The sequence below is a fragment of the Drosophila eugracilis genome, unplaced genomic scaffold (genome assembly GCF_018153835.1).
Source record: "Drosophila eugracilis isolate 14026-0451.02 unplaced genomic scaffold, ASM1815383v1 contig_367, whole genome shotgun sequence".
NCBI lineage: Eukaryota > Metazoa > Arthropoda > Insecta > Diptera > Drosophilidae > Drosophila > Drosophila eugracilis.
The window spans coordinates 4,057,149-4,072,190 of NW_024573224.1; the positions used below are offsets into that span (position 1 = coordinate 4,057,149).

A 15,042-nucleotide genomic window follows, 5' to 3' on the forward strand; every position below is an offset into this window, starting at 1 on the left:
ATTCTTGTGGCGGAGATTTAACTTGTATACCATCAGATTTAGCAGCATTTATTTTGTCTATGATATCTTTATATATGTTTGTGAATATCTAACCTTATCCGTGTAAGCTAACCAAAGGAAAGCGTGAAATAAATTGAATGTGATATTTGTAAGTCAATTTTACGGATTTTGTGATGGTAGAGATTAATTTTAGCGCTTAAACTCATACATAAGCTTCTCTACAGCGCTTTTCTCATATTATATTAAGAAATATTTAAGTTCAAGTAGCATCTTTTGGTTTCAACTTTCTAAGTTACTTTTTTAAATAGGTTTCTTAGTTAGGCTCATCACTGCTATTCTTCTTGGGACTGATGTCTGATTCTTCGTGTCCTGTATAAACCTTCGCCATTACCAACTTTGAACGCACGATGTGAAACTTGCGCATCTCTTCCAGGTCATCTAACCCCACCTGCATATTGTGTTTGCGCTCAAGGTGCCCGCGAAGCCTAAAACAAGATTATACATTATTAAATTCTCATTTCATTTGATTTCTAAAAGAAAACAAACTTGTTACGAGCTGGGAAACTCTGCTGGCAGTGAGCACACTCAAAGGGCATCGCCGTATGGGTGCACTCGTGATTCCTGAGAGATGATGATGAAGTAAAAGACTTCTGGCAGTTGGGAAACTCGCAAATAAAGCGAGAGCCAGTGTGCTTCACCTGCTGATGGACAGTCAAATGGGATCGCTGTGCAAATCGCCGATCGCAAAGATCACAAGCATAAGGAAAATCTCTGTTGTGATAGCGTTCATGAATCTCCAAAGCTTTGGCAATGGCAAAAACCTTGCCGCAGGTGTTGCACCGGGATCCAGATTCCCTGTGCTTTGAATCTACGTGTACTTTGAGGGCTTGTTTAGTAAGGTAGCCCCTGTCGCATTGGCTGCACTGGAAGTGAGGACGGTTGGCCAGGTGAATGAGCCGGTGCTTGGCCATGCGGGAATGGTTCTTGAACACTTTGTGGCAGAATTTGCAGCTGAATTGCCCTGAATGGCGATGGCGTGGGACGATGTCCTCCAAATTATCAAGGTTATTAGTGGTTTTCTGCTCATCCTGCGCTTCTGGGTCATCGTGCTTATCTTCAACCTCCTCTAGAAGGAACTCATCACTCATATCCCCATCATCGTCCTCACCTTCCTCCTCATCAGGGTCATCACTGGTTTCGGTGACGCAAAATATCTCCCTCAACTGCTGATTGGCAATAGCCACTTTCTTGTGGAAATCATAAGCCCATTGGAGTTCCACTGCACAACGTTTGCACAAGGTATTCGGCTCGCTATCGTTTGTTATCTGCCGGAGGTCTTCTTTGGTGCAGATCTCGTAGCAGTCGTAATAGCTCAATTCCGCGTCCTGGTCATAAATGGTGCTCATGTCCAGCATTTGTTTGGGATGTGGCTCCTCCAAGCATAAGCGGCAGCAGTTGTTCAGCTCCAGTAAACAAGTACTGTCTGAAAACGTGACTTCTTGCGGCACAACTTTTACGGGAGCTTCTGTATTTCGCTTTGTTATAGTGTAATTCAGCGTTTTGTATATTCTGGGCTTTTGTGGATCCATCTTTACAATGGTGAGTGTGAACAAATTGGTAACTTCGGACTAAAATTGCTTGTTTACAATTGAAAATCCCCGCTCAAAACACTAAACGCAAAGAAAAACTAAACATAGCTACGCAGAGCTGCCACCTATTTCAGTAACGGTCTGGCACCACTTACGAGCGCTTAAATTTTTACGAACTTTTCGTTCCGCAGTTGCTGTGATTTTTTTGTAAATCCCCGGAAATGGAGCAGCATTCTGAGCCGGAAACGACAATGAAAAGTCCTGAATCAGACATTCTTCATCCCGACGATGCCCAGTACATTTGGATGCCCATTTCGGTGCTTGTTGGCATTTTCATTCTGGCAGCTTTGGTGCGTTACATTCCTTATCGCCGTCTGTTTGTTCAAGTGCATTTACATTTGTCTTAATATATGCATTTGGGTGTCCACAGGTATATGCCATGTCACGTAGCCGGTGCCGGATTTCTTGGGATTGTATAAGACGCAGAAAGGTCCCGAGATCGGGATACATCAATGTCGACGAAGAGGATTCCGATGTGTCCATGGCCTGCGGAGATGAACTGGGGGATCACCGCACTGCAGCCAGCTTGCTTACCGGTCGCCTGCATATTCAGGATGTAAGTTAAGTCAATGCAATGTCTCATTTTATATAAAATCTCTTCCACAGGGACCAAATAATGCTTCCAACGCCTAACCAATCTCAAAAGACTTTTATGTACATACATACATATAAACTTTATTGTCCACGTTGTCTCCAAACGGTGGTTGTCATCGGTTAAGTTACTACTATGTGCCTCTAATACAAGTACAACGAAAATAGCCCTATTTTTAATGATCCGTATTGGTTGCATTCAGGATTCGCGTCGTCAGGTCGTAGAAACCAAAGAAGAAAGCGCCGCCAAGTGTGATCCACATCACCCGAGGCACAAAACCAGCAAACAGACTGAAAAATAATACAAACATACATTAATTATTAATTAACATTAACTATAAACCTAAAAAAATGTTCACTATTAAAGGATAAATAGCTTTTCTATCACATATAATGCCTGGTAAGCAATTTCTATCTTCTTAAAGTTTATAAGTCTAAAAGTAAATTATTTACCCGGCAAAGCCACGCTCTACATAAATGCCATGCAAAATGCTCCGGGCACTGCGACGCCGATTTAGACTTTCCTTTTCAGCTAGCATGATTCGGGTTTTGACCACATCAAGTGGTGTTGTCAGTCCCGCTGATATGCCTCCAGCAATGGCTCCACAAAGCGCAACCGAAAATGGAGTCGATTCGTAACCGGTAAAGGGAGTCCATTGTAGCTTAAAGTACTCCCAGAGGGGAAATTGTATCAGACTGAATGGAATCTCCCGCATAATAGTGGAGCCGAATCCCCTGTAGAGACCCCGTTGCAATCCCTCAGTGCGATACGCTCGAAGCAAGATTTGCAGGCCAGACTGTTTGTTGCCCATAAGTGTTTGGGAGCGTTGTTTGGCAATTTCCACGGGAACGCGAATTAAACAAGCCAACTAAGGGATATAGAACAGAATTAGATACATAAGCAAGATAGAGTTTCTATGTGAATCCCACCACTTCAGCTGCTGAAGCCGCTGCCATGTGCACATATGGTGAATCTTTGGTTTGGGTTATAGAACTGAGAAACTGCTTTCCGCATTCATAGGTGCAGAAAAACAGGGCCGCAGTGGGAGCGCTTCCCGCAGCCGCAGGAGCCAGTCCTTTGTAGATGCCTCTGAAGCCGCCTGCCCTCCAAAAGCCCAGTTCGCTTTGCAGTCGGGTCTTAACTGTATCTATGGGAAAGAGGGCGATGTCCACCACCATGCCAGCCACTCCTCCCGCCTGCAAAATTTCTGCTAGGATCTCTATTGTCCTTTAAAGAGCTTGAAGTACTCACAACAAGTGCATGTAGAAATTTCAATTTGTTGACCGGCTCTTGAATGGTGATTTCCATTGGACCAGAGGCCGAGTCCAGGCTCAGTTCAGCTGTCATGTCTTAAAAATATGGAATAGACCCTACTTTAAGTCATACCGCCAGGATATTTGCTCTAATTAATTAAATAAACAAAAATATTAAATGTGGTTGTTAACGTAATAGTCAGCTGATTTCCGGAAGTCTGGCAATACTTTATTTAACAGCTGTTCTTCATAGGACTGTCAAGGTTTTTAAAGACAAAGATTTCTTCTGTATAATTGAGGATTTTTTTCACCGTGAGTTTTATGGAAAACAAAATTTAAAAAAAATATTTTTTTAGTCCAATAATTTAATTTTTTGTTTACATATATAATTATTTGAATAAAATTTAAATTTACTTGACAACTCTAAATAGCCGTCGTTCTAGGGAAGAAGAAGAAGCAACAGCAGCGATTTGGCCAAGTGGAATAAAATTGGCCGTGATTTAACTGACAATAAAAACGCGACTGCAGCACCAGAAACAATAAACCAAGGATCTAAACATGGCCCTTCGCTGCTTGTCCCAAAGATTGCTGCAGACGCAGACTCCGTTCCTCACCCGGGTACGTTTCTCGGCCGGAAGATTGGCCAATAAATGATAATTACATAATGCGTACAGATCTTATAGATCGACTTTATCTATTCTGATTGCAGGGCTATCCCCTACTGGTGACCAAGGAGAAGACCGAGGACGTGGCTCATACAAAATCGGCACTGCAGAAGAAAGTCACGGTGAGTCTAGCCGCTGGATTTCGCCTCCGATTGAGGTTATAGCATCCTTATATATCTTTGTGAACAGGGTACCGATATTCCCTCGGCGCAATACGGAGGTCGTCATGCTGTCACCATGCTGCCGGGCGGCGGCATCGGTCCGGAATTAATGGGCTACGTGCGCGAGATCTTCCGGTACTGCGGTGCACCCATCGATTTTGAAGTGATTGACATCGACCCTTCCACCGAGGGCAACGATGATTTGGACTACGCTATAACTTCGATCAAGAGAAACGGTGTGGCGCTCAAGGGCAACATCGAGACCAAGTCCCAAACCCTGACCGAAGTCTCGCGCAACGTGGCTATCCGTAATGAGCTGGATCTGTACGTGAATGTGGTGCATTGCAAGTCGTATCCCGGCATTCCGGCTCGCCATCACGACATCGACGTTGTGCTTATCCGCCAGAACACCGATGGCGAGTACGCCATGTTGGAGCACGAATCTGTGCCCGGAATTGTGGAAAGCATGAAGGTGGTGACCGTGGAAAACGCGGAACGAGTGGCCCGTTATGCCTTCGAGTTCGCTCGCCAAAACAATCGCAAGAAGGTGACCACCATCCACAAGGCCAACATCATGAAGCTTTCCGACGGTCTCTTCCTGGAGGTGGCCAACCGAGTGCACAAGGACTATCCCGAGCTGGAACACAACAACATGATCATCGACAACACCTGCATGCAGTCCGTGTCAAATCCCCATCAGTTTGACGTCATGAACATGACCAATCTGTACGGCACCATTGTGTCCAACGTCCTTTGCGGACTTATGGGAGGAGCTGGTCTCATTTCCGGCAGGAACTACGGCGACCATGTGAGTCTCTTTAATTGTTTTTAAATGTATTACCCTAAACATTGCATGTTTTATGTATTAGTACGCCATCTTCGAGCCGGGCACCCGTAACACAGGAACTGCCATTGCCGGCAAGAACATCGCTAACCCCGTGGCCATGATCAATGCCAGTATCGACATGTTAAACCATCTGGGCCACAAGGAGCACGCCAATGTCATCCAGGAGGCTGTCTACCAGACCATTGTCAACGATGCCATTCGCACGCCTGGTGATTATTAACCCCGTGACTTGCTTACCCAACAGAATCACATATATCATCTCTGTTTCTTCTAGATATTGGCGGCACCCACTCCAGTACTGATGTGGTTGAAAACATACTCAAGATCTTGAGTGCCAAGCGCGTGAATTGGTAAAATAATCGTCTGTTGTAGTAGTTTAAATGTTGTTTTTATCGCGCTGTCACAACAAAATGTTGTGCTTTCTATTTAGTTTTAAAACAAACAAACATCTATCGCTTGTCCCCCTTTAACTTCACTGTTGCGATGGGTTCGATTTAGGCGAACCTTGTATTATAATTTCATGCTATGTTATTGTATTATTTTACTTTCTTACTGATTACTTCAGCAGAACTGTAAGTGTTATTGCCTATATAATGGCCTAACTGTGTCCTAACCAACCAGCACACTCACAGACTACACTTAACAACTAACCCTTTTGGTTTCAACTATATTAATTGAGAAATTTTAATATAAATGATTTTAAGTTAAACGTTACTTTAAATTGTTTATATAGTATTTCTCGACCTATTTGTCGATAAAAATTGGCCCAGTCCACTGTTTAGCAATTGCTTTGTTGAACTATTTTCTGTTGTATATTTGTCTTAAGTAGTGCTCCAGTAGATCACACCACCACACACATTCAGTACACAAGTATGTAGTAATTTCGTTTTAAACGTGTATCCAAAATGTCCTTGTGCAGCTCTAATCAACAACATTATTCTGTTTTCTCTCCTCTCCCCAAAAATCCAAAATGCTTTACCGCTCCGCAGGCCACATGGAAACTATTTTAGCCAATTTTAGGCACAATATCAGACTACAGAAACTCAACCAACTGCTAACCAACTCAGCAAAATAAACCAAATCGAACCAATAATACCAAACCAATCAAAATTATATTAACCCACAACTAAGCCAATTCGAAACATCTTGTACCCCAAGCCAATGCACTCAGCGTTAATGTGATGCCCAGAAAAAAAAATCGGTATAATCAAATTGAGGTCGAATTATTCCGCTGCTTAACCAAAACAAAATGTTATCCCGGCTAAATGTCATTGTGTGTTCATTCGATGTCCAAGTGTGATAATTCAGGTAATACGAACTCAAATTACTTTTAAGCCTTACATTTTTGATCTATTTAAACCGATACTAATTAAGTTTTATTTTTATTTCACAGATTTTCTTGCCGGTCCTATCCAATGTTTCTGCACTCTTTTTAACCCCCTACTGAGAGCTATCCTTTCTTTTATTTAACTTTTATATCCAAAATATCCTAAGGCAACAGTTCATGTACAACAAGAATAACACACTTTGCGCTCTTTTACGGCTAAGCAAGTTTCCAAAAATAGTCAAAGCGATATTAAATTGTAATTTTAAATTTTCCAAAAGAATTGTAATATTGAGAAATTAATTCAAACAAAATGTATTATTCTGTTCGAATATTTATTAGTAAAGAAACAAGTAAAAAAAGACACTGTAAATTATGAATGTTTTCGACTTCCAGGCCATATGACCAAATGTTTTTACTAGCGGGGGCTTCAGTATAAAAATGGAAATGCAATTTTATTGCAATAGAATTTATCACTTGATTGGCGTAATGACATCCTATTGGTCTTAGATTGATTTCCTACTCCACATGGGACGTTTTAACATCGTAAATCTGTAGGCATATGCCCCACTTGTACACTTTAGAATGAAGGCACAGTTTTCACTTCGGTCAGTTTTATCAGAATTACTTCTTTGTTTATTAAACCTTAAAAAGAGCGACAATCCAGTAACCACAAGTAGCGAATGGGTAGCTTAGAAACGCAGCTTCTGGAAGAACCACTTGTTCTTGCCCTCCTTGTAGACGGACTCGAACTTGACGCGGGTCTGGAAACGGTGCGTCTTGCGCTTGACGGGATCCTTCAGGTCCTTGGGCGACAGCTTCTCGAAGCTGATGTCGTGCGCGGTGTAGCGGGTGGGCATCAGATGGTTGTAGTTCAAGCTCTTCAGGAAGGGCTTGACCTTGGACTTCTTCTTCAGCTTGTTCTTGCCCATCTTCTTGGTCACCTTGCGTGGGTACCGATCGATACCGGCAACGAGGGCGTGACCGAAGGGCTTCTCAGGGGTACCATCGTCGGAGGTCTTGACGATGATGGCCTTGCGGCCAGCGTAACGTCCGCTAAGGACGATTACGATCTTGCCCTGCTTCATGATTTTCCTCATCTTGGCGGCTTGCTCTGTATATCCATTGGTGTTTGTTGAGTACATGGAGTTGGGAGAAAAAAAGTAAAATTAGTAAATTTAATAGTAGTGTTTACAAATTAATTTCTGCCAATGCGTGTATTTTTAAAGAGTCCTTGCAGTTAAATTATACTTGATGGTATGGTTGAGGCTTTGTAGAGGAATTTATAACGAGGTATCAAAGTAAAATTTATCCCTAACACGTTTTTTATTCTCTAGTTCTACAAATTTTTTTGATTGCGGTGTGCCAGATGTAACGGCGTTACTGAATTAGGTAAATATTAGTGAAAACAATGAAGATATCCATATTTCGATAGTTGGCTTTAATGGCCGAAGCAGATAAAGTCAACAAGACCATGTGAAAAACCAAAAAATTATGGTATTTGGATTTTTTATAGAAACAGGCGGACATGACACCGCTGCGACTGTGGTTCAGCTTTACAGGGCCTGAAAATTAATTTTAACGGATTCTCAATTCATAATCTTCATTAATGGGGCATAGTTTACACATCGCACACCACTCACAGTCCTAATAAACAGCAAAAACTTATATTTTAGCTAAAATTTTACTAGATTTACACGCGGAGCACACCACTCACCGGAAACGGGCGAAAAGAAAAGAAGGGGAGAATTCAGGGCTGGCAAGCAGTAGTTCTTTCAATACTATCGATAACCTTGCGATTATTGGTTCATTGTTGGTCACACTAGAATTTTAGTAAATGTTTCCACCCAACCTTCTGAATATATTAGCAAATACACATACCAAATTGCAACATCGATAAATGGTCATCATTACCGGCAACTAAAATTTAAAAATGATAAAACAATGAACATCACTACCTCTAAATTTGTTAACAAAATATATTTATTTAATTTTAGATGGTAATCGTTTAGAAAACACAATACATACTAATCATTGCTTAAGGAGATACATTACTCCTTTATCGGAAATGCCCGGTTCTACGTCTTTTTTTGGATAATCTTAAAGGTATTATGCCGATTCAGCACGTAGCTGAGGGCAGTGGCAGCCGTAGTAAGGCCAGTCAGATACCAAAGGCCATGCAAAGCCGGATGATCTGAGGTAAAAAAGTAAAAATTGAGTTATTTTGTCTCAGATAGGAATGGGCATTGTATCTCACCCAAATAATTCCAAATGGGAGCTCCTAAGCTCAAGCCAATGGTGGCCAATTGCACTCCCGTGTTGATCTTGCTGAGCAGCGTGGGCTCTAGTTGAGCAGTAACATGGGTGGCATCAAAGTACCGCGAAAAGGTTTTCTGTGGGAGAAGTGCAAATTATTTATAATAATAACCCGAATTGGAATCCTTTACTCACCGGCGGTGGCAGACTTATGTAGCGTATAACAAATCCAGCTCCTAGTAGGAACACATCTCGGAAGACCACGATGCCAGTGAGCCACATGGGCAGAAGGTCTGTGTAGCACAGCGAGATGACGAGAGAACCCATTAGCAGTTTATCGGCCATGGGATCCAAAAATGAGCCAAACTTGCTCGCCTGAGATGGCCATCTCCGAGCGATCTGTCCATCCAACTACGAGGAAAGGAAAACCAATATTAATATACATTTTATACTGTAGTTAAGTGGAAGATACTTATGGGACAAGAAATATTTGATTCATTTTAGAAAAAATTTGTTAAACAAATACATAAGAATATGTGTCTAGCTATTTTGCTTAAGTAAACAAACTATTTTTGGATCTTAGACTGGGCCACTTTGGTAAAACAATGCAACAACATAAATAGATTTGTTGATTCTGAAAGGAACTATATACAAAACAAAAATCAATAAATGCAAAGAATAAGATAGAACCAGTTTTGTGCCTAGTATCTATTAATATTAATATACCATCTGCCTGGTTTAATATAAAATAATATTATATAGCAACTTAAGGTTGTTGAGTCCTGACACTTACTAGATCCGTAAACCCGGCAAAGGCTAGAAGACTCATTCCCAAAGTGAAATCTCCTTGGACGATTACATATCCAATGTAGGGCGACAGGAAGGCGCGACTGATGGTCAGCATGTTGGGTATGGTCATGATGTTCTCTCGTTCTTCCCGAATCTCATCGATCTTCTCGCGCACCCGTTCCTGGACTTTGTGCTTTGCCTCCCGGATATCATCCACAAGGAAGTTCTTCCTTTCGATGACGCCTTGCAGGAGATGGCGACCCTGCAAGGTGCGCAGGTGGAGGGACTGTTTTTTTTCATCGGCATAAAGGCGCAGCCTGGCCAATTCATAGTTCCTCCGGCGTTTGATGTCCAGAAACGAGATCCGGATAAATCCCGTGGCGGCGGCATAGCGATTTAGGCAGTTCACGAAGCTACTTCCACCGACGCCCAATACGTGCTCCAATGTGGCGGCTCCATGATGCAGTGGCCGCTGCACCTGCCGGAAAATGATGGCGGGCAGCATGTGTTAATTGACGTCCAAACCCAGTCTCAAGTCCAGAGTCTTTCTTGGGCTCTACAATCACAATTAAGTCACAATCAGTTCCAATTTTTTAAGATCCGTAACCTTGATTCTAAATAGATCGGCCACCGACCCTTGGACGGACGTTATCACCGACCAGAATACCCACCATTTGACGGGAATCCTTTCTAACTGGATGCACCTAGATGCAATACGAAATCTGATACAATAAAGAATTCTAAATGAACCAATTCACAGCATTTACGAAAATTTTTAACACAATTTGGTCTTGTTTTTATTACACAAGTCGGTTCCGATAACACTATCGATACGGAGATGCCATCGATAAGCAACGATAATGCACGTGACGGTTGAAATATACTAAAATAAATAATTTCGATATACCAAAAATAATGGTTTTACTTAGTTCTAACCGTTTTTCGAATTGCTGGAAGTAATTTATTGATAACTTTTAGTTGGCGTTGTTGCTTGGTTAATATATATAATGGTCAATATTAATATTCATAACTTATAATTTTATTGACATCATATACAAGTTTATTGATTTTCAATTTATTTATAAAACAACTGAGTACGTCTTTGCCTCCTAATGCCATGCAAGTTGGCTTGATAAAACATGTTAACTCTATAGCATTCATGCGTCAATAATATCTTATAACATTAAAGAAATTAAAAATATATTCTGATTAAACTTCTTGGCCTATAAAAACGCAATCGCAAAGTGAAAAAATCATAGTCAATACAGTTTGTTGAAGCTGAAGAGCTGTTTAAATTGGAAAATATGCGATTTATTCTAGTGTTAGTGCTGATTGGATTCGCTTCTCAAGGTATTTTCGCAGATGGTCAGGTAAATTTATTTTACATTTAATTGAATTAAACTAAATATATTTCACGATAAATGGCAGGACGAACCATCTGATAACAGAGATTTAGATCAAACTTTTAACAATATGAGGCTCGAGCAGGCGGAACTAAGGTGGTCGAGCCTGGCACTAAAGCTAACTGAGGAACTCATTCCCAATTATGACCGTCTTTCTGACAGGCTTGACAAAATGGAGCTTCAAATCTCAACCCTACAAAAGTCTCTTTATAATAATTAAGATTCGAAAATGTTCTGCTTAAATATATCTTTATGTCCATACAAGATTATTTCCCATATATAACAATTAGTATATATATATATATATATATGTATATGTAATACACAATATTAATAATCAAGCTTTCTACATACCTGCATAAACACTCCTAAATACGATCATCAATTCTTGTAATTCAATGTCAATAAAATGTTTATAAAATAAAATACAAAAAAATAAACCGACTTTATATATTTGATATATATATATATGGAATCTGAGCGATCCCAGTCGTTAACACGTTTTCAACCCTCTATGTATTTATATGTATATGTTTTTATGATATTATTCACATTAAAGAAAAGGTGTATTGATCTGTCAATTTATTTATATATATAACATCTGAGTTATTACGCCTTCTGTGACTTTGCGCCAGTTGCATGATTGAAAAAACGTGATAACTCTAAGGCATTCATGCGTCAATGTTCTTATCACATTTAAGGATTCAACTATATATAAAAACTATATATAAAGCCTATAAAAACCCAATAGCAAAGTGAAAAAGTCACAGTCAATACAATTTGTTAAAGCTGAAGAGTTGTTCAAAATGGAAAATATGCGATATATTGTAATGCTATTTTTGATCGGATTCGCTTGTCAAGGTACCTTTGCGGATGATGAGGTAAAAGTATTTTACAAATAAAATTAAATTCTACTAACAATTTCTACCATAAATGTCAGAGCGGATTCAACGTAGGAAGGCTTCAGTGGGTACAAAGTGGTTGGAATTCCGTGGCACGACAGCTAATTATGGAACTGACTCCAAAATACGATCGTCTTTCTGATAAGCTTGACAATATGGAGCAACAAATCTTAACGCTACAAAAAACCATTCAAAATAATTAAGAACCGAAAAATGATCAGCTGACTTGTAATTCAATGTCAATAAAATATTTATAAAATAAATATAGCACGCCGAGTTTTCATATATAAATGATATATATAATACATGTATAGTGCCATGGCTCGTTGCCCTACAATATTAAAAGTTTAGAAGTTAGTGTAAGCTTTAAATAAATAAATAAAGAAATATGTAAATAAAATTCCGTTATAATATTAATGTTCAAACTTGCTTTATTTTATAAAATCAAAGATTGTGTATTTTACAAAATGTTAAAAATTTACACAAAATTAAGTCTATTAGTCATATAATATATATTTTGCTATGAATATTTCTTAAGCTTAAACCCTTCTAAACATATACTATTCTGAGAAGAATAATTGGGAAAAGTTGTTCTTAAATTGAAAAATGAAGAATGAACTAAATCAGTTTTATCCCCTTCAAAGTAATCTCTTCCTTTCGGTGTAACTATCAGCGCCATCAGCGATCCAAGGCAACAGAACTATCTCAACACTCTTTAAAGTATAAATGTGATAATTAATTAATATAGGATTTTATCGGTTTGATAGAAGTCAATAATCATCATGGAAAAGTTGTATTGATCTGCCAATTTATTTATACATATAACAACTGAGTTTTTACGTCTTCTGTGACTTTATGCCAGTTGCATGATTAAGAAAACCTGATAACTCTAAGGCATTCATGCGTCAATGTTCTTATCACATTAAAGGATTCAACTATATATTCTGATTGTGAGTTCTTTCTTGGCCTATAAAAACCCAATAGCAAAGTGAAAAAGTCACAGTCAATACGGTTTGTTAAAGCTGAAGAGTTGTTAAAAATGGAAAATATGCGATATATTGTAATGCTATTTTTGATCGGATTCGCTTCTAAAGGTATCTTCGCGGATGATGAGGTAAATTTATTTTAACTAAATTTATAAATAAACTAAAATATAAATAAATGGCAGGACAAACCACTGGATGACTCTGATGTAGATATTATTTTCACCGTGATAAAGCTCGTGGAGACTAAGAGTTCTTGCTCGATCCTGGAAAAAAAGCTAACTAATAATTTGATTCCCAAATATGATAGTCTTTCTGACAAGCTTGACAATATGGAACAAGAAATCTTAGCATTACAGAAGTCTCTTCAAAATAACTAATAATCTGTATACTGATATGTAATTTAATGTCAATAAAAATTTTTAAAAATACATATATGAAAAAGCATATTTAATAAATAACATGGATAACAATAACAAAGGACAGTTCTCAATAGAATTCAAAATGGGTTTAATTTCTGTTTGTCGATCTCTCACTTTGATTAAATTGCATATTTTTATCTTTCTAAATAAGTGCATAAGCACAAAACAATTTATTAATTAAATTGAATTCTTCTCATAATATTCTAACGTTCTTTATTTTAAACTTTTTCCGATAGTGTTTTTAAATAATTAAAAAAATTAAAAATATTCTCAAAAATAAACACAAAAAACTGAGCTTACTAAATTTGCTATTATTTTTTTTTTTAATTTTTTTTTTTAAGCTTTCTTGAGATCTTGACAGCATTACAGAAGTCTTTTCAAAATAATTAATAATCTTTATACTGATATGTAATTCAAAAACAATTTAGGTATATAGTTTTTGTTATTTTATTGGTGATATTTAATTGATTTAATATTTAATATTTCGTTCATATAATTTTTTAAGATTTATTCATATTTCATTGGCTTCGCATATAAAAAAGGTTTTTGAGGTGCATTCGACGTCGTTCATAGAATGAGGTGTTTCATCGAATAGACCATAGGATTCACGCATCTGAACACAATTTTCGACACCTTTCGAATTATTTGGCTCTTCGACAGACCATTTTAGGAAAGGAGCTTCCTCTCCGGTTGATTCGGATATATATTCGCCCTCGGTTGCCTCATCGTTGATATCCACCCAATATTTATTGTAATGACGAATCTGCTTGGTGATAGCCTTCCACTCTTCCTCGTTTTGAAGGCTAATAAGGTTGGCTTCCATGCTTCTACATCTGGAGACAGCTTCATACCAGTTCAGTCTTTCCTTGTTCTCAATATGGTAATATTTCTCACCGATTTTCTCAAATTTCACAATCGGCTTGAAAACTTTGCTAACTTTCATGAATCTTTGTAATTTGGTTATTTGGTTTTCTGTGTTGGCGATATTTTTTAATAATTCGGTATAGTTGGAAGATATTTTGTCAATGACAACATCTTTTTGTTCATAAAGTTGTTCCATTTTTTCAATCCTTTGCATGAACTCATCTTGATTGAATATAAATTCATTTTCGACATTTTTCTGGGTTGTTATCTCTACCGGTTCATCCTGGTTATATAAGACTAATTACTTTAATTCTTTTTATTTGGAGAAATAACTTACCACTCCTTCAGCAAAGCAATATTGCCAAGCAGCTGTGATTAATAAGAGTGCTAGAATAGGTCTCATATTTTCCAACCATTAATGAAGACTATGATTTTTCTTTCAGAGACTTGAGTTTTTATAGGTTGTAAAAGTGCATTCGTGCAATCAGAAAGTACGCAAGAGTCCTTTGATAAAAATTCTTTGACGCAAAGTCCGTTTGACTAATCAACGGTATTTTAATATATTTATCAAGCCCATTAAAAATGATTGTGCATTCAAAGGGTATTTCTTTGCTAATATTAATAGAGTTTAATAAAGAGTTTATTATTTTGCTTTGAATTCACCATCACTACAGGGTTCTTCTAGATTAGCTATCACACCTTTTTCTGCGTCAGACCCTTTATCACTATATGTTATAACTGTAAAGGACTCTGACGTTTGTATCTCGACTTTAAGGGCTATATAAACTCTATCCAGCAGTTCAAAAATAATAGTCAACATATTTCATTGGCGCAGGACGGTCGTAAATTCTAGAAGTAAAATGCGGCTTTTAATAGTGTTCCTTTTATTGGGAATTGCTTGGCAACATAGCCTTGCAGAAAATGTGGTATGT

The 15,042-nt window shown here is 38.3% G+C and overlaps 7 protein-coding genes across 9 annotated transcripts; 2 read left to right on the forward strand and 5 right to left on the reverse strand.

Moving 5' to 3' along the window:
* Positions 1-32: 32 nt before the first annotated feature.
* On the reverse strand, positions 33-1,687 carry LOC108113534 (zinc finger protein 425). The gene is made up of 2 exons (XM_017224128.2): positions 547-1,687; positions 33-485 (listed from the first exon to the last, which is right to left on the reverse strand). Exons 1-2 carry the CDS (start codon positions 1,587-1,589, stop codon positions 314-316), a joined length of 1,215 nt encoding a protein of 404 aa, XP_017079617.1. The 5' UTR covers positions 1,590-1,687; the 3' UTR covers positions 33-313.
* Positions 1,688-1,738: 51 nt separating this feature from the next.
* LOC108113526 lies at positions 1,739-2,347 on the forward strand. The gene is made up of 3 exons (XM_017224119.2): positions 1,739-1,939; positions 2,020-2,205; positions 2,256-2,347. Exons 1-3 carry the CDS (start codon positions 1,811-1,813, stop codon positions 2,280-2,282), a joined length of 342 nt encoding a protein of 113 aa, XP_017079608.2. The 5' UTR covers positions 1,739-1,810; the 3' UTR covers positions 2,283-2,347.
* LOC108113525 (S-adenosylmethionine mitochondrial carrier protein homolog) lies at positions 2,305-3,701 on the reverse strand. Its single transcript, XM_017224118.2, has 4 exons — positions 3,493-3,701; positions 3,171-3,437; positions 2,694-3,109; positions 2,305-2,531 (listed from the first exon to the last, which is right to left on the reverse strand). The coding sequence occupies exons 1-4, from the start codon at positions 3,586-3,588 to the stop codon at positions 2,417-2,419; spliced, it is 894 nt and encodes a 297-aa protein (XP_017079607.1). The 5' UTR covers positions 3,589-3,701; the 3' UTR covers positions 2,305-2,416.
* A 224-nt stretch (positions 3,702-3,925) lies between these two features.
* On the forward strand, positions 3,926-6,864 carry LOC108113601 (isocitrate dehydrogenase [NAD] subunit gamma, mitochondrial). 2 transcript variants are annotated; one of them, XM_017224254.2, is made up of 7 exons: positions 3,926-4,112; positions 4,204-4,281; positions 4,349-5,128; positions 5,190-5,376; positions 5,442-5,517; positions 6,157-6,475; positions 6,561-6,864. In XM_017224254.2, exons 1-6 carry the CDS (start codon positions 4,053-4,055, stop codon positions 6,185-6,187), a joined length of 1,212 nt encoding a protein of 403 aa, XP_017079743.1. In that variant the 5' UTR covers positions 3,926-4,052; the 3' UTR covers positions 6,188-6,475; positions 6,561-6,864. The 2 variants fall into 2 exon arrangements, with proteins under 2 accessions (XP_017079743.1, XP_017079745.1); XM_017224256.2 differs by lacking the exon at positions 6,157-6,475 and having other exon boundaries at positions 3,938-4,112.
* Positions 6,865-7,100: 236 nt separating this feature from the next.
* LOC108113603 (60S ribosomal protein L27) lies at positions 7,101-8,213 on the reverse strand. 2 transcript variants are annotated; one of them, XM_017224259.2, is made up of 2 exons: positions 8,189-8,213; positions 7,101-7,605 (listed from the first exon to the last, which is right to left on the reverse strand). In XM_017224259.2, the coding sequence occupies exon 2, from the start codon at positions 7,589-7,591 to the stop codon at positions 7,184-7,186; it is 408 nt and encodes a 135-aa protein (XP_017079748.1). In that variant the 5' UTR covers positions 7,592-7,605; positions 8,189-8,213; the 3' UTR covers positions 7,101-7,183. The 2 variants fall into 2 exon arrangements, with proteins under 2 accessions (XP_017079748.1, XP_017079747.1); XM_017224258.2 differs by having other exon boundaries at positions 8,135-8,197.
* Positions 8,214-8,456: 243 nt separating this feature from the next.
* Positions 8,457-10,365, reverse strand: LOC108113602 (probable cardiolipin synthase (CMP-forming)). The gene is made up of 5 exons (XM_017224257.2): positions 10,208-10,365; positions 9,541-10,092; positions 8,943-9,158; positions 8,749-8,884; positions 8,457-8,685 (listed from the first exon to the last, which is right to left on the reverse strand). The coding sequence occupies exons 2-5, from the start codon at positions 10,039-10,041 to the stop codon at positions 8,570-8,572; spliced, it is 969 nt and encodes a 322-aa protein (XP_017079746.1). The 5' UTR covers positions 10,042-10,092; positions 10,208-10,365; the 3' UTR covers positions 8,457-8,569.
* Positions 10,366-13,757: 3,392 nt separating this feature from the next.
* LOC121530174 (C-type lectin 37Db-like) lies at positions 13,758-14,189 on the reverse strand. Its single transcript, XM_041818691.1, has one exon. The coding sequence runs from the start codon at positions 14,187-14,189 to the stop codon at positions 13,758-13,760; it is 432 nt and encodes a 143-aa protein (XP_041674625.1).
* Positions 14,190-15,042: the final 853 nt, after the last annotated feature.

Excerpts from the sequence above, each read along its gene's own strand:
- LOC108113601 (XM_017224254.2), top strand. The coding sequence starts at position 4,053 with ATGGCCCTTCGCTGCTTGTCCCAAAGATTGCTGCAGACGCAGACTCCG. Across the intron at positions 4,113-4,203 it reads AGACTCCGTTCCTCACCCGG|GGCTATCCCCTACTGGTGAC; the intron begins GTACGTTTCTCG and ends TTCTGATTGCAG. Across the intron at positions 5,377-5,441 it reads CGATGCCATTCGCACGCCTG|ATATTGGCGGCACCCACTCC; the intron begins GTGATTATTAAC and ends TGTTTCTTCTAG.
- LOC108113603 (XM_017224259.2), bottom strand. The coding sequence starts at position 7,591 with ATGAGGAAAATCATGAAGCAGGGCAAGATCGTAATCGTCCTTAGCGGA.
- LOC121530174 (XM_041818691.1), bottom strand. The coding sequence starts at position 14,189 with ATGAAAGTTAGCAAAGTTTTCAAGCCGATTGTGAAATTTGAGAAAATC.
- LOC108113526 (XM_017224119.2), top strand. The coding sequence starts at position 1,811 with ATGGAGCAGCATTCTGAGCCGGAAACGACAATGAAAAGTCCTGAATCA. Across the intron at positions 1,940-2,019 it reads TTTTCATTCTGGCAGCTTTG|GTATATGCCATGTCACGTAG; the intron begins GTGCGTTACATT and ends GGGTGTCCACAG. Across the intron at positions 2,206-2,255 it reads GTCGCCTGCATATTCAGGAT|GGACCAAATAATGCTTCCAA; the intron begins GTAAGTTAAGTC and ends TCTCTTCCACAG.
- LOC108113525 (XM_017224118.2), bottom strand. The coding sequence starts at position 3,588 with ATGACAGCTGAACTGAGCCTGGACTCGGCCTCTGGTCCAATGGAAATC. Across the intron at positions 3,110-3,170 it reads CGGCTTCAGCAGCTGAAGTG|TTGGCTTGTTTAATTCGCGT; the intron begins GTGGGATTCACA and ends TATATCCCTTAG. Across the intron at positions 2,532-2,693 it reads GTAGAGCGTGGCTTTGCCGG|TCTGTTTGCTGGTTTTGTGC; the intron begins GTAAATAATTTA and ends ATTATTTTTCAG.
- LOC108113602 (XM_017224257.2), bottom strand. The coding sequence starts at position 10,041 with ATGCTGCCCGCCATCATTTTCCGGCAGGTGCAGCGGCCACTGCATCAT. Across the intron at positions 9,159-9,540 it reads TTGCCGGGTTTACGGATCTA|TTGGATGGACAGATCGCTCG; the intron begins GTAAGTGTCAGG and ends CTTTCCTCGTAG. Across the intron at positions 8,686-8,748 it reads TCCCATTTGGAATTATTTGG|ATCATCCGGCTTTGCATGGC; the intron begins GTGAGATACAAT and ends TTTTTACCTCAG.
- LOC108113534 (XM_017224128.2), bottom strand. The coding sequence starts at position 1,589 with ATGGATCCACAAAAGCCCAGAATATACAAAACGCTGAATTACACTATA. Across the intron at positions 486-546 it reads AGTTTCCCAGCTCGTAACAA|GCTTCGCGGGCACCTTGAGC; the intron begins GTTTGTTTTCTT and ends ATCTTGTTTTAG.